The following is a 15834-nucleotide window of genomic DNA, read 5'->3' on the forward strand; positions in this document are numbered from 1 at the left end:
CCCCCCCCCCCCCCTTAATTATGTATATTAACAGCTTTTCTAATTAAAATCCTGATTTGTGCACCGATCAGCAGAGGCTCGCCGCCTTTGTTCGAGCTCCCGCTCCCTCTGTGCTTTCTATGAAGACTGGCGTTTGTTTCAGTTCTCCTTTGGGATCTTTGGTTTCGGCGACGCACCGTCCTCTCCGTGACTCTCGCGGTTTTCGGTGCAGAGTCTCATCTCCTGCCCGTGTTGTTTCATCACAGCCCCCGTGAGGCTCGGCGTGATTATATGTGGGTGTGTTATTATGTGATATTGTTCATTCTTTGGTTTACGGCCCATAAGGGGCCTCTCTCAGGTATAAAGAAGATGCGCCGGACTCACTTGACGTGAACCTTTCCCCTCCTCCTCCTCCTATGCTTTTCCAGAGTCTTTATTTTCTTGTTTTGTTCCTCCTCAGGAGCTCCAGAGCCTCGAACAGTCGAACTCAGCTCTACATAAGGAGATTGCCGCCCTGAGGAAAGACCTCCACTTCTACGAGACCTCCCTGGAGCGCCACAAACCTTACTGCCGCCTCAGAGACTCCAGCTCATCCTCAGCCGGCCCTGAAGTCAGCTCCAGCCCTCCTCGGGCCTCAAAGTGCTCTTCGTCGCCCCTTCCTGCTTCCTTGAACCCTGCGGCGGGGTTTCAAACCTTCAGCTGCGCGAAACAAACTCATCTTACATCTTCAGCTTCTGCTCCACCGAGGCCAACACCAGCCGTCTCCTCCTCCTCGTCTTCATCCAGTCCGCTGACTGTACCTTATTCAGTCTCTTTCTCAACACAACCAGCTCCTCACTCTTTGTTTTGCAAACCACCTCGGATCCCGTTCGCCGGCGCCACGCCCGTCTGTCCCGGCCTTGTTTCAAACCCCGTTCCCTCCTCCTCCTCCTCCGCAACTCGGCTCCAATCCGGTACAATCCATAGAAATTCCCCGGGATCAGAAAGTTCCTGCTTTGCCGGGGATCAGTTTTTAATGAAGCTAGATGCTCCTCTCGCAGCTTCATCTAAAACACATTCCGGAGCAGAGAACGCCACCGCCGCCATAAAGCGAGGCGGTTCCATGGACGTGCCCCAGCTTTATCCCTGTCAGTTTAGAGGGAACTTGAACGGTGCTCGTTCGCCTTTACAGCCACCTCCTCCTCAATATCCCGGTCCTCAGACTCTCTCGGTTTCAACCCAGGCTGGTTTGGTCCCTTCTCATCCAGCTCCTCCTTACCAGCAGCATGTCTCATCCAGCCCCGAGTCCCTGCTGTCCCTGCTCACTGTCCCCAGTCCTCTGGTTGTCCCTCAAACTACCTCCAGCGCATTTAACGGGGTTGCATCCCAACCGACTCAGTCGCTCCCACCTTTGCCAGATCCTTCCAAAGACTACTCTCTTTCTGAGCTTCTGGAAATTAACGACTGGATCCTGAGTGGGGTTAGCTACCAGTAGCACCAGAGAAAAGGTATTTATGGACTGCGAGTCGTCTGACTTTAGTTTTTAGTAGCAGCAAATCAAAGAGACCAGTAATATAAATTTAATCCATGTTCAAACAAACTTTAGTTTAAGTTTTCCACAATGCATAGTGCCGTAGAAAGATTTTGACCACCTCTAATTTCTTCTTACTTTGGTTTCAATAAGTTGTAATCTTTTTAAGTGATCTTGATCTTTCAAAATTTTCTTTTGGACTTTGGATGCTTATTCATCCAATTTCTGTGTAGTCCTTATACCCACATTGTTCAGAGTGAGCTTAAATAAACAATAAAGTTACAAATGGGGGGAAAAAAGGAAGAAGTGTCAGGTCTGAAAAAAACTATACAGCAGATAAAAAGTATCTGAAAAGTCGTCTTTATTAGGAAAATGTCCACCGAAGACCTGACACTGAACCTGTGAGATGCATCAACCTCCAGCTGATATGTCTACAATATGCCAAGTTTTCAGCTAATAGTTCTTTAATAATCATATTTTATGTCTGCCAAACTAATTTTGAATATTTCATTAATTCAACTAAACATATGGGAGCAACTTGTCTTTGAGGTATCAAAGTTACTAGCTAGTAACTTTGCAAGTGACTTGCTAGCAAACTGGTACTTAGCAAATTTCTAGCAAAATATTAAATTAAAAGTTGGTCCTTTACTAAATTTTCTGACATGTGTTGACACCACTTCTTTATCCAGTGAGTTAAGGAGCCTTTTTATCGGTCTGAGTACAGCTAGTACCAAAAGCTAGCTAACTTTGGTATTAGCTTTGATACTAGCTAGCAAGCGCTAGCTAGTGAACACTAGCTAATATCAAAGTTACTAGCTAATGACTTACTAGCTATAACTATTTTTCATTAATTACGCTAAATATATATGGGATCAACTTGTGTCGTTTTGACAGTTTGCTAGCATCAAAGTTACTAGCTAGCAAGCCACTAGCTAGTAGCTTTGACATTAGCAAGTGGCTAAATTAAAACTTGGTTTTCTGTGTTGACACAACTGGTTCATCCAGAGAGTAAAGGAGCCTTTTTAAACCTCATTAATTCATTGGACAGAATAAAGCTAGTACAAAAAGCTAGCTAACTTAGATATTCGCTTTGACACTAGCTAGCAAGCACTAGCTAGTGAACACTAGCTAATATCAAAATTACTAGCTAGTGACGTATTAGCATTAAAATTATTAGCTATATCTATTTTTCATTAATTACACTAAATATATATGGGATCAGCTTGTGTCTTTTTGACAGTTTGCTAGTATCAAAGTTACTAGCTAGCGACCCACTAGCTAGTAACTTTAATAAGTAACTCGCTAAGTAGTACTTTGCTGATTTTTGGTGAAAGATTGCAATTAAAATTGGTTGTTTACTAAGTTTTTTATTTGTTGACACATACATGAAACCCTCTTTAATGATTACAAACATGTTTGGCTCCTTCAAAGCAAAATATAAAGAAACAAGGGATGACTAAGACCGTTGTGTAACACTGAATATCAATATTGCATTCATTTACAGAAAACCAGACATTATGAAACTACATGATTCAAACTAATATTGCTAATTTTTAGCGCTTTAGAGTTTCATTTTATTAAAGTCAAAAGAGGCAGAAAAAGTAAAACTAAAGCCACAAAAGACAATAAAAACGCCTTTAAAAAAAAAACCAATTTCTACTCACTATGCTTTTTCCTAAAATACAAATTGCAAATATTTTTCGAGTTTTAGTCTTTATTTGCGTCGCAAAGACAAACTGAAGTCAAGTGAAAATAAAACCCCGAAGACTTCATGGTCACATTATATGAGCTGTTTAACAAATATGGTGTTGCTCCCCAAGGTTTACAAAAGATTTACAAACGCTTTAAAGGGCTACGCTTTACCCAAACGTGTAAAACCGGAGTTTCCCTTCCACGGTTCCACAGACTACACCTCGACGGTACGCTGAGGTTTCACAAAGCGTTGCTGAAATCTCCCACTTTCGTCAGACAACCAGCCCACGAACTCGGCCGAACAATCCAGCCTCTGCAACGCGAGCAAAACGCTTTCACTATTTTAAAAAGTTATAAGAAACCAGCCTCGCGCGTCAGCCCTTTTCAAAATAAAATGTCGAGTAGGGTTCGCATGAGACTGCCTCAACAAGCAGAACCCTTTTTTAGACGTTTTGGTGGAGTTCTCACTTCCTTGCAGCTTCATGGAAATGTCTTTAGCAGGAAAAAAAAAAGACGATGCCAGCTCAAGCCCCAAAGAGGGTCATGGCTGCTGACTAGATTTTATTTATTTTTTTCAACCAAAGACCTCCAACGGGCCTTGGTGTTCTGCTGCTACAGATATTTATTGCCGCGTTGCAGAATCTGATTCTAAATCTAACATTTCGCTCCATCAGAGACGACAACACCGAGTTCTGGGCGATGCTCACGATGAATTAAACTCCCCCCCTTGGGTCTGACCTCAGGAACGAAGCATGGCGTTTCAGTTCTTTCTCTTAATTTTGTGCTGAAAGCTGTAAATGTGGCGGACTCTCGACTTGACGCAATAACGCGTAATAATGAACGCGGAACGTAAACCCAGGAAAAAAAAAACGCCATTATCACTGTTTTTGTCAGATCACGAAGCATAGATCGCTCTGTAATTTTCAAACGGTCAAAGTTTGTGGTTATTGTACCCATTTTCGTACGATTTGTAGTTTTTGGAGGCACTAAAGTCTGAATATACCAAACTTCTGTTGGATTATGGTAATTTTATTCAGTAGAAATAAGAATAAAAATACCAAAAACAGCCAAATATAAATACAAGGAATAAGAAATTTTAGGATGAATTTGTAATATTGATGTAAAACTTTAATCAAACATAAATGAAATGTGGCTCTAGTTATATTTAGTTAAGGCTGACACTCTGTTTTGACAGTCTAAACCTTAATTTAAAGAATACATTTATAATAATTAATCTTCTTACTTGTCTCTAATTTTTTATTTCTTTCCACTGTTTTGTTTTGTGTTTGAGAAGAGGCTGAAAATCTAAAATTTAATGGGTTATTTTTCACCACGTCTGTATCGAGACGACAAATTTGGATTCCCTGAAGATTCATTTAAATTCTTACTGCATAATCTTAACAGAAAATGTCTAATATGGGTGTATGGAAATGCTTTATATATATATATATATATATATATATATATATATATATGAGCTCATGATTCAGTGTGAGGTTTTTTTTGGTGCGTTTGTTTGTTTTGACTATTTATATTTATGTTGTGACACTGGTTGCTAGAGAAATGGTAGAAAAAGGCTTTATAAATATTGCAAAATAAAACATTTTCACAAAAATATACATGTCTGTGTTCAGTTTAAAGTCTGTTTATTTTTTTAAGGAGTAGCCTAATTCCTTTGTGTTTTCTTTAAGTTTTCAAAATCAATAAAATATAATTCAGGAAGATTTTTACAGGAAATTCTTGGAGGCACGTCCAGCACCGGGAAGTTTGTATTTTTTGGAAATGTGTGATTTTTATTTATTTTTTTACTGCTAGAAACTGAAACTTTGACCACGTGGAGTGTGTAAAATGTGTAAATGAACATTTACACGCTGTGGTGTGAAGGCACGCCTAAATAATGAAACAGAAAATTTTGTCATTACTTCAAAGTTACAGGTCTGTCTTTAAACAATTCTGGTAAGCCCAGATGATGATGTCATGGCTTTGGACGCTTTTGATTGGTTAGCTGACAACATTTGAGGTACACCTGGAGGCACACCTCGAACATGCCGCTGCTTTGTGTGACATCAGGTGGAAAACTGAACAAGATATCAGGAAGAGAACCGCCGACCTCCTCAGCTCTGGTTGATCCTTTCGTATAATTCCTGAAGGGTCATCTGTTCAAACAGGAAATCCAAACGTCACGGGGACGTCCTGCCATCGTGACGCTCAGGAAGGAGACGGTTTCTGTGGTCCTCAGAGTCCTGGACCAACAGGAGCTGAAAGTAACATAAAAAAAGACAGATTATGGTTTCTAAACGCACAAAAGGACAAAGACGTTACTTTACGGAGACGTGTCCTGTGGTCTGACGAAACTACATCTGAACTGTTTGACTGTAACAACAGTTGGAGGTAAACTGTGAAGCACGGCGGTGGCAGCATCATGCTGTGGGGGTGTGTTGCTGCAGGAGGGACCAGTGCTTTAGAGCAGATCATGAGGAAATAATATGTAGAAACGTTGAAGCAACATCTGATGACATCAGACAGGAAGTTGAAGCTTAGGGGTGAATGGGTTCCAAACGGACAACGATCCTCAGCAGACGGTCGGTTATAAATCGGATTAATGACGATAAATTCTGTGTTTTTGGAGCGATCATCACAAAGCCCTGATCTCAGTCCCAGAGAACATCTGTAGGCAGAGCTGCAGGACTCGGATACACCAGTCCTGTCCGGAAGAACGGGACGAAATTCCAGAAAATCAGTAGAAGCTGTGGGAGGAAAACCTGAAACGTTTGACCCAAGTTGGACAGTTTGACCCTCCTGAAGTCCTCAAGAGAGAGAGACAGAGAAAAGTATAGAAGGCATCGCTGCCAAATACCAAGAAAACGTACAGAAAATTCTAACCCCGAAGGAAGTAATAAAAACTCTAAAACCTTCTCTCTCTCCGTGCCGTTATTCAGGCGTTTATCAAACAGAAACCATTTTGGGAATCCGAGCTGACCCAGAACAGGAAAGGTTTCGTCTGATTTAACTTGTATGCAAATATCTGGTTTCAACTGTGATTCTCTTTTTGTTTCTAAAACGTTGCCTGAAGGCCCTCTAACGTCTGATAGAAGAAAAAACAAAACTTTAAGAAGTTTCCCTTCCAATGATTGTTTTTACAGAACTTTAGGAAAAACCTTCTGGGGAAATTTCCTTTAAAAGTTCCCTCATGGGTTTATTGAAAAAAGTTCCCAATAAAACCTTGCAGAAATCTGTTTCACTCTAATGCAAAGATTAACAGCTTATTTAAACCAAACCAATCTGTCCCTTCTAGTTCAGACACGGTGCTCAGTGGTACCGGCGCCCTCTGGTGGTGTGTCAGCTCACCGTTATTGTTTGGTTTGTACACAAACATTTGTGTTAGCTCAGAGCCACATCGGCGAGTTCTCAGCCTGCTCACCAGAACCTGTAACGGTTCTACCCTCAGAGCTGGCGTGGACACGTTTGTGGACTGGTGAGACAACCACAACCTGCACATGAACACCAGAGGGACATGAGAGAGATGTTGTCGGATCCCAGATCTGTTGATGACCAGAGGCCCCGTGACCACACCCAGTGATCCCATTAAATGCCTTGGTCTTCATATTGATAGGGACTGAAGAAGGAGGACACATCTGTGCCGGAATCCAACCCTGGAATAGAGACGTGGGTGAAGAAAATGGATGGATGGACAGACAGATGGATGTACAGATGGTTGGATGGATGGATGGATGGATGGATGGATTAATGGATGGATGGACAGGTGGATAGATGAATGGATGGATGGATGGACAGGTGGATGGACGGGTGGATGGATGGATGGATGGATGGATGGATGGATGGACGGATGAATGGATGGATGATGGATGAACTTCTCATCAGGACAAATAAAAAAGTTGAAGTCGACTGAATGTTTCGAGTTCAAACTGAATCTGGACTCTTGTTTGTTTATTTATTTATTTGTTTGTTTATTTTTGACACTGCGGCTGATGTTGGCCTTTTTTAAGGCTGGAGTCTGTCCGTGATGAAGAGGAGCCACCTGACCGGGCGGGAGGAGGATGAAGAGGGGATAATTGCGCTCCTGATTGCGCACTGAGAGGAACAATGGGATTATGGGTGATGGGTTACTGGGAAAACTGGGGTAATGTAGGGAGGAGGAGGAGGAGGAGGAAGGGGGAGACAAACACAAACACCGATGAAGAGCTTCTGGAGGTCAGCGGGAAACATCTCAGCAGGAGATAAAAACCCGCCGCAGCCGGAGCTTCTGCGGACGGGAGCGAAAATGACGCATCCGCTGAGTGGATTTTCAAAAGAAAACGGCGCAAATAAATAAATAAATCTGTGCCATAGCGTCATCCGCAGTGAGGAGCCTTCCTCCCTCTCCTTGCACCACCTTCAGCGCCGAGGAGCCGAAATCAAGCGAAGAAGAGCGACGCGGGGCAGCTTCCGGCCGCCACCGTCAAAATAAAAGCACCTAATTAAAGTGGAATTCGCTCCGAGGCAAACAAAACTTGCAGTTCCATGCAGATACTGAGTGCTGTTTGACTTTTATTTGTTTACACGCAAATTTCATGTATTATTAAGTAAAATGAGATGCAAGCAATTAATCAAAAATATAACAAAGCAAAGCAAAATTAGATTAAAAGTACAAATTAATCACCAGGAATACGCAAACGCTCTAAGGTGTTTCTCTGATGTTTAGTAGAGATTTGCAGATACGTTTTTTTCTTAAATTATTTGGTTGTTTTTGTTCTGAAAACTGAAAACTGTTGATTTCAAGGTCCATGGGGTCAAAGGTCACAGGTGACCCCTTTGTCAAAACCTCATCTCTGCTCCTACATGTGACCCTTTTTGTTTACGGTTGTGTCCGTTGGTTTGTTTGTCTGTCAGCAAAGATCAGGTAAAAACTGAAAAACAGATTTGGAGGAAATGTTCAGGAAGTGTTGGGGTCAAATTCTGGTTCTGATCCAGATTCTGATCTGGATCAAACCATTTATGAACCACACTGTGACCTCGTGGTTCTTCTACGTTTTCAAGGAATCCAGTTAGTTTAATTATTGAACACTTAAACTCTTAAAACTTAACTTTTGTTCTTAAAACGTCATATTTTATGCTGTCGATGTAACGCGACCTTCAGAGTTTTGAAAGGCGCTTATAAATAAAATATTTTATAATAATACTTATTATAATTTTACTATTTCATAATACGTTTAGCTCAGCAGGATGTCAGACTGACGCTGAAGGTGAATTTAAATTAAAACAAAAAACTTAAAGCGATAGTTCGGGGTTTATTTGGTGCCGTCTCGCTTTATTTTGAAGGGCGGAGCGCCTCACTTCCTGTCCTCCCGAGCGGCTGCGCGCGCTTTGACGCAGCTCACCGAGCGCGAGACCGAGCGGATAACGGGAACCGAAGGAGGAGGAGGAGGACCGGAGCCGAACCGGTGGGGGGGTCCAATCGTCCAGCCGTCGTTTTAACTCTCGGGTCTTTATTTTTAATTAATTAATTTATTTTTGTAACTTCCGCTCCTCTTTTAACGGCTATTTTTTTTCCCTCTTTCTTCTTCTTCTTCGCTCGTCTCGAGGCGCGGAGCGCGGAGCGGGCGGAGGGCTCGGCTCCGGCGGCGGAGGTGAATCGGCTCCGCTGGCTGGCGGAGGAGGACCTGCACATGTCGGCTCGCCTCTCCGCCCTGAAACGGCCGGAGGAGGCGGAGGAGACGGGACAGGCGGTTACAATCTGACAGACGGAGATCTTAACGCGACAGAGGAATTAAAATAAAATTTTAAAAAATATATAAAAAAAATAAATAAAACAACCCAGAGGGACTACAGTGATGCGGCAGCCAAGGTGGGCCCAGATTGATCGTTTCATGATATCATCAGCCGGGACCGGACTCTGATTCGGCTCAAACGGGATTTTAAACAATAAACTCGTATATTTATTTATTTTTTTTGTATTTTTATTTTTTTGGAGCTAAAGGAGGAAATGTCCAGATTTAGGCCGATGACTTGAAGCATCCTGAGGTGTGCGAGCATCACCGGGGATGAAACACAAGCGATAAAAAAAAGCAAACAGGATTTCAGGGATGCTGCTGCTGCTGCCATTTTTATCCTCTCACGTCAGAAAACCAAGAGAGCCGCAGCTCGGAGCCTGAACCGGAGAAACCCGTCCGCGCCTCCTTTTACGCACGCCTCGCGCCTCGCGGGCCCGACGCCATCTGACTAACAGCCTCCATCTCCACCTCCATCATGGAGACGACCAAGCTGCCTCCGTCCAGCCCGTCCTCGCCCACCACCAGCTTCTCGGTGCCCTCCGCGGAGAAGGTGGACGGCTTCCCGCGGAGGTCGATGCGCAGAGCGCGGCAGAGGAGGTCCCACAGCTCGTCCCAGTTCCGCTACCAGAGCTCCCAGGTGGAGCTGACCCCGCTGCCCCTGCTCAAAGGTGAGGCAAACTCCACCCTCCCCCCACCCCCACGCGCACAACAACACACAAACACACACAAAGAAAGACAAGCCCCCCCCCAGTCCGAGTTAAACTCACCCGATTGTTGTCATTTCTTTCTGTTAATCCGCTATTTGAGCCATCCTTTCCAGGGCGGAGCGAGTGCCGCTGGCCCGCACCACTACACTGCCACCGCCGTGCTCGACAGCTGCGCCCCGGCTCCTCTGGACGTGTCGCGGTTGCGCAGCCTCTGCAATTTAAACAAAAAAACACGTGCGCGGCGGTCCGAGCCCGAACTCTCCGCCTAAAGAAGCGTCAAAAGTGATTCGCGAGTTTGGCGATTTGTCGCCTGGCAACAAAGCCGGAGCGGATCTGTCGGTCTGGAGGCGTCGCCGCCGGGCATTCCAGACGTATTTATTTAAGAAAATAAATAAAAAGAATTCCAGAACGTCGCTAGGACACCAAACGTTACAATCGAAGGGATTTCTCGGCGCCACGGTAGCCTGTGTTAGCAAAATATCCCCTGAAGTAAGCACCGGGTGTACCTCTGCACTTGATTCAAGATGGCCGCCGTGGCTGATGGACACCAGGCGGCGCTGAAGGCCTTTTTATTGTCTTGTTAGCGGTGAAGCAGGTGAAACAATTTCCCTGGCAGCTCTCGTCCTCAGGACCTGGACGCCGCCGCAGGACGACGAGCGTCTCTGTCCACGGGGACGCCAAGGTCAGGCTTTCCAAGCCAAGAGCACTGTCCCATCTGTCAGGCACGGCGGTGGCAGCATCATGCTGCGGGTGTGTCGTCTAATTGCTCCGCCTCGGAAGCACCTCTGACGTCACACTAACATCTGACCACGACTGTAGGTGTCCTATAGTCCTGTCCCGTCTTGTCTTTGTCCTCTTCAGAGACAAATACAAGTGTTTTTTCGGCCTCCAGATGTTTTAGCGCCTGTTATTGGTCGGTTAAACATGTAAGAAACGGGACCGAAAACAAGCAGAACAGAAGCTAAAGTCAGCTAAACTGTAGCTAAAGTTAGCACATAAACGAAAACTAAAGATTTGTGATGAAGCAAAACAATCTCAACATCGCAGCTAAAAGTTAAAGTTAGCAAAACGGTGCTGAAAGCAAAAGCTAGAAACACAGTGGCTAAAGTGAAAAACCAGCTAAACAGTAACTAAAGCTACAATTAGCAGAACATTGACTAAAAGCTAAGATTTGTGATGTCATAGCTATAGCAAAAAATAAAAGCTAAATCGTATCTTAATGCTAAAATTAGCAAAACTGCAGCTAAAAGCAAAAAATAAATAAAAAACAAACAGCAGCTAACAGGAAAAATGAGCCGTTTACAGATATTAAAACATAAAAAATAACAATTTAAGTCTATAAAAGTGGAATTTAAAACAAAGTGTTTTAACCCTAACATGACCCGACTAAGTTTACATCTTTAAAAACAAACGTCTGCCGTTCATTTTCTGTTTTTAAAAAAAATTAAAATAGAAAATAAAACGATATGAGCAGTAAACTAACAGCTCACTCAGCCGCTCCTGGTGATGCGTCGTTCAGAAAGTTCTGGTTCTGAACAGAACCTCTGAGCTGAGCGAAGATCTCTCCGCCCGGCTAATAAACCGTAGCAAACACGGAAACAACTTTAAGTTCTGCAGATGTTGCAGATGTTGAGCTAAAATCTTTATTTTTTCTGCTTCTGAACTGACCTGGAAGCACTGAGCAGGTCGGCGGCGTTCCCTCCGTCACGCTTCCTGCTTCCCAACGCTCCCGACTGAGAGTTTCCTGATTTTATCCGACCGGTCCGCGTCTTTACGCAGCGAGGACACGTCGGAGGAATCAATAGTTTTGTTCCTTCCTGAGTCCTCGCGCTCTCGCCGTTTCGTCTCCCGTCCTCTGCCTCGTGCGCCTCTTTGTGAGGTCGCGCCTCCTTTCAGGCGTCCTCCGCAGATGGAGGACGGAGGACCTGAAGGCTCTCAGGGATGGGACGAGCCCCGTCCTCGCTCCCCTCCAGCTTTAAGGGGGAAATTAAACGAGTTTGGAAGCGGACGCGAATCCAAAGAAAGTCATAAAAGGTGCTTGTTTTACTCCGATGTGTGACAAACGCAGGAACGCCAACAAGGCAGGAAACAGGAAATACAGATAGCATGGGGGGGGGAGGTTCAGTTTGTTGTGATTAATCGAGAAAATCGACCCAAAACTCCAACAGCTGAGTCGTTCTTCAGCTTCCTGAAGGACAACAAGGTTGGAAGGATGGGGTCAGTTTAGCTCCGGAGTCTGGACTGCAGCTAACGCTCTGAAGAGGAGAACCTGAAATATGCCTGCCGGACCGGCGCCGGCCGCCTCTCGCTGTCCGGACCGCCACCTTTGGCCGTCCAGACCACAAGTCTTTAACGTTTGAAAGCAGAGAAACGGACCACTGGATTGTTTGATGATTGTGTCAGAAAGAAAACGATGAAAACTCATCATCTTCATGTATCTGAGTTCATCTCTTTCCCTTCCTGTCCTGAGGGAGGGGGCAGCGGTGCAGCGACGTACCGCACCTTCAGCAGCCAGCAAACAGCGAGGCCCAGTTATTCCATGGCTGCTGCAGCCCTTCTCCTCCTCCTCCAGCCCCAGGAGGAGCAGAGAGGAAGTCTCTGACAGGCAGCATGGAGGCCGGCTGCAGGCAGACCTGTAGGCGGTTCTCACGCTCTCTCCGCTCACATCTCTGCCGCCTGAAGGTGGAAGGTCATCGGCGCCTCGAGTTCAGCGTAAAGACGTGAGATCTGACGCCGATTCACTGGAGCTGCAGCCGATAAACTGCAGACGATGTTGTCTTCATGAGCCTCAACGAATCACAGATCTCTTGTTCTCTTGTTACACTACAAGTTTTACATTTGAATTTCTTACATCTTTTACCTCAATCCTCTCGGTGCCTTTAATTTCAGTGTATTTAACCGTTTAGCATCGTGGAAAAACAGGTTTGTTCTCGTTTTGACTTAATATCAAAAGTTAAAACAGTTCAGGTTGACAAACAAATGCTCGTTCCGTTTAGTTTTGAGCAAATTTAATATTTGGTTGTTAAATATTAAATCTGAGAACCCCTGATTTAGACACTGAGTTGAGATTTAGCTCTAAAAAGCTTTTAAAAACCTAAATGTTTTATGCGAAACTAAAACAAAAGTTGAAAACCCACGCCGCGCCGAGCTCAGAACTGTCAGACGTCCGGTGTCACGCAGTTACGGAACCGCCCGGTGGGTTTCAGCGTGTTTTCAGATGCGGTGGAGGCTCCGTCCTCCACCGGGGGCCAAGGCTCCATCTCTCTGTGGTAAAGAAAAAGCCAAATGCACCAAACTTTACGGGCTTTGCTGGCTCCTCACGGTGACGCAGGGAAAACGGATTCTGCTACCTCAGCTCTTGTCTTTGCAAATAAAAAATATAATCAAACCTCTACGATGGCGTAAAGTAAAGATGCTTGGAGTTGGTGGATCTGGAAAGTAGCCAAGGAGATTTAACCCCCTGTAGTCGTCTCCTTATTGAAACTTTTAAAGATCTGACAACTCAGGACCTAAAGGACGTCCATTTGACGTGTCAGGACTCCAGATAAACTCAACAGATATTCAGTTTGGCTCCCTGTCTGACCAGAGATCAGTACTCCAGAACCCCCAACCCACCCGAGGCGGCAGACGCCAGCTTACCTTCCTGGTCACGGGTGTTGTGCCGTCGCCGGCCGCCTCTCCAGACTAAAGGTCGTCTTCCCGCCCAAACCTGATCTGGGGGATCGGCGGATCGCTTGCTTCTGACCTTTGAGAAAGACGTCGTTTCAGTTCCAGTGCCTTTTTGTGAGGCCCACGTTGGATGTTGAAGGGATAGTTCCGATCTTTTTAAGTGGGGTTCTGTGGAAAGATCGTGAACAGTTGATATCTTGCCGGTCGTAGATCGAAGGGATGTTCATTTTAAGCAAACAGTCTTCAAATCTATTAGTAGTTTTTATTTTTTTCGAATACTCGACCTCGCCGCTCCCTTTTTTACTGAAGTCCAGATCTTTAAAAATCACTTAGTAGATAGCTCTTCGAACGAACGACCTTAAATCTCTGCCTCTGTTAGTTCTGTAAGCAACCGTAGAACCGTGTGATGTCAAACTGACGGCGGTGTAAGACGTTATAAAATATTCATGAGAACCTCTTTTAAACTTTTGATATTGGAATCGTTTTAAGACGACAGGAATCCACTTCGGTCTTGGCTAATCTAGGTCCGCCTGTTAGTTTGTCAGTTCAGAATTCCTCCGAATTGACGTCGTCCAAAGAGCTATCTGCAACCAGCACGGTGTCAACTAACCTTTCTACAGAACCCCACATCGCAAGATCTGAACTACACCTTTAAAAGGCATCAGAGTCGCCTCCTTACCCGCTGGGCTGACCCGGCAGCAGCGGAAAGACTTTTTAAAGATTTGAACCCGCAGAGCGAGTGTCCAGTTGACGGCTGAAAGGCCTCATCCGACTGCAGGAGCACCGCTGGCGCCTTTTAAAAGCGTCAGCACGCCGTAGAAACGGGATCAGGGCAGGATGAATGGCGACGTGCACAAAAATGCGTTCCGGCCGGCGGATAACCGTCGTCGGTCTGGAGGATTGGGTTCGACCCTTTTTGTGGGTGTTACGCAGCACGTCCGTAATCATCCTCTGAGCTGTACAAGAACGGGAAAAAAAAAAATCATTAAAAAGTTTCTGCAGTGAAATATTCATAAAGGCCTCGGTTTGTTTCTCCTGCGTGTTTATGCCCAAATATGATCTCGGGACAGTTTAACGTCTGTTTTGGGATCCTGAACGCCGTCGCTGCAGGCAGAGGAAACCTCGGCTCATCCCGGGCCCAGCGGGACGTTCGAGTTTCCTCGCCCTTCGAAACAAGTTCCGTGGCGTGGGGCGGGTCGGGCTGGCGAACAGAATCCTTCTCTTCTCTTTGAAAGTAAGAATCAGGCCTTCGGCGAACATGTATCGGCATTTCGAAGTCACAAGACGGTCACGCGAAGGCTATTTCTGCGTCGCCAGAGGCGCCGGTTTTAAATGACATCAGATCCGGCAGAAGATTTAGGAAAATATAAATATGAAGTCCGGCTCCACCGCAGCTGTTCCTTACACCCAGCCACGGTGTTGGATTTCCGCTCATCAAAAATTTATACGCGCTTGCTTATTATTCTCCGACACCAATATGAAAGCTGCAGAACAGCAGCCGGCCTAATTGTTGTTTTGTAAATGATTCAACACACTGAGCTCCAGGGCTCCTATCTAGGTTTGACTTTTAAAAGGGCCGACCGAGCGGCTCTCCGAAGGATCCTCTCCACCGTTTCTACCGCTTTCTGACGGCGTTTTGGTGTTTCTGAAATCTTCAGGTGTAAGAGTATCGCTTCAGACAACATGGAACCCCTTTGGCCCCGCAGGAAGGTTATACGCTTTAGGCCAAAGTATTTCTCCGTAAACAATCATATTTTATGCTTACGTCGGATTGAAATAAGAAATGTTAGCCGTTCTTCTTAGCGTTGCACCTGTTAGGGTGTCCATCGCAGCCGAGGCTAATGAGGGGTTGGAACGTTTTTGGTGAATTTCCCTTCCCTTCCTGGAAATTTTCACAGGAAGTTAAGGTGTGGGGTTGTGGAAACATTGCAAAATGGAAATTTTACATGAGACGTATGGGAATTTATGGAAATTGGGGGTAAGTTAACTCTCTATGGCATGAATTTTTATTTTATGAGGAAAAACATATTTCACCCTAATTTTAGGAGCTTTGGGGAGTCCTTATAATAAACCAATCAGAAAATGTGCCCCCCCCCACCCCCTAACCAGATTTTGGTTTGTTGCCTCAGGGCAACAAGATGCTATAAGGGTACTAAAACGCCAAGGTTTTCTATATTATTGAATAAGTGGGACGAGAAACAAACAGGCAATAAATACATTAGAAGTTTTCTTTCAACAAAAATGGTTTATCAATTAGTTCATTCGAGAATAGCTGCAGTGTGTGTTTATGTTGTGTAAGTGCAGGTATTTTTGGGGAAAAATGCCCTAACCCCTTCAACCCTGAGGAAACCGTAACCCTAGCCCTGGGCCAAAAGGCCCTAACCCCTTCAACCCTGAGGAGACCCTAACCCTAGCCCTGGGCCAAAAGACCCTAACCCCTCAAACCCTGAGGAGACCCTAACCCTAGCCCTGGGCCAAAAGACCCTAACCCCTTCAACCCTGAGGA

At 45.0% G+C, this 15834-nt stretch overlaps 2 protein-coding genes and 1 long non-coding RNA gene across 3 annotated transcripts in view; 2 read left to right on the plus strand and 1 right to left on the minus strand.

Moving 5' to 3' along the window:
- The window catches only part of batf2 (basic leucine zipper ATF-like transcription factor 2), a 9540-nt gene extending 5847 nt beyond the window's left edge, over nucleotides 1–3693 (plus strand). The window contains exon 3 of the mRNA XM_017428003.3: nucleotides 440–3693. Within this exon, the coding sequence (XP_017283492.1) occupies nucleotides 440–1453 (1014 nt within the window). The 3' untranslated portion in view covers nucleotides 1454–3693. The remainder of the gene's footprint in view (nucleotides 1–439) is intronic.
- Nucleotides 3694–3765: 72 nt separating this feature from the next.
- LOC119617166 lies at nucleotides 3766–15731 on the minus strand. Its single transcript, XR_005233348.1, has 2 exons — nucleotides 13299–15731; nucleotides 3766–5439 (listed from the first exon to the last, which is right to left on the minus strand). It is a non-coding gene; the product is annotated as an uncharacterized LOC119617166 (long non-coding RNA).
- The window catches only part of ppp2r5b (protein phosphatase 2, regulatory subunit B', beta), a 36853-nt gene continuing 29578 nt past the window's right edge, over nucleotides 8560–15834 (plus strand). The window contains exon 1 of the mRNA XM_017428034.3: nucleotides 8560–9620. Within this exon, the coding sequence (XP_017283523.1) occupies nucleotides 9428–9620 (193 nt within the window). The 5' untranslated portion in view covers nucleotides 8560–9427. The remainder of the gene's footprint in view (nucleotides 9621–15834) is intronic.

Source organism: Kryptolebias marmoratus, linkage group LG7 (assembly GCF_001649575.2).
Source record: "Kryptolebias marmoratus isolate JLee-2015 linkage group LG7, ASM164957v2, whole genome shotgun sequence".
NCBI classification, from domain to species: domain Eukaryota; kingdom Metazoa; phylum Chordata; class Actinopteri; order Cyprinodontiformes; family Rivulidae; genus Kryptolebias; species Kryptolebias marmoratus.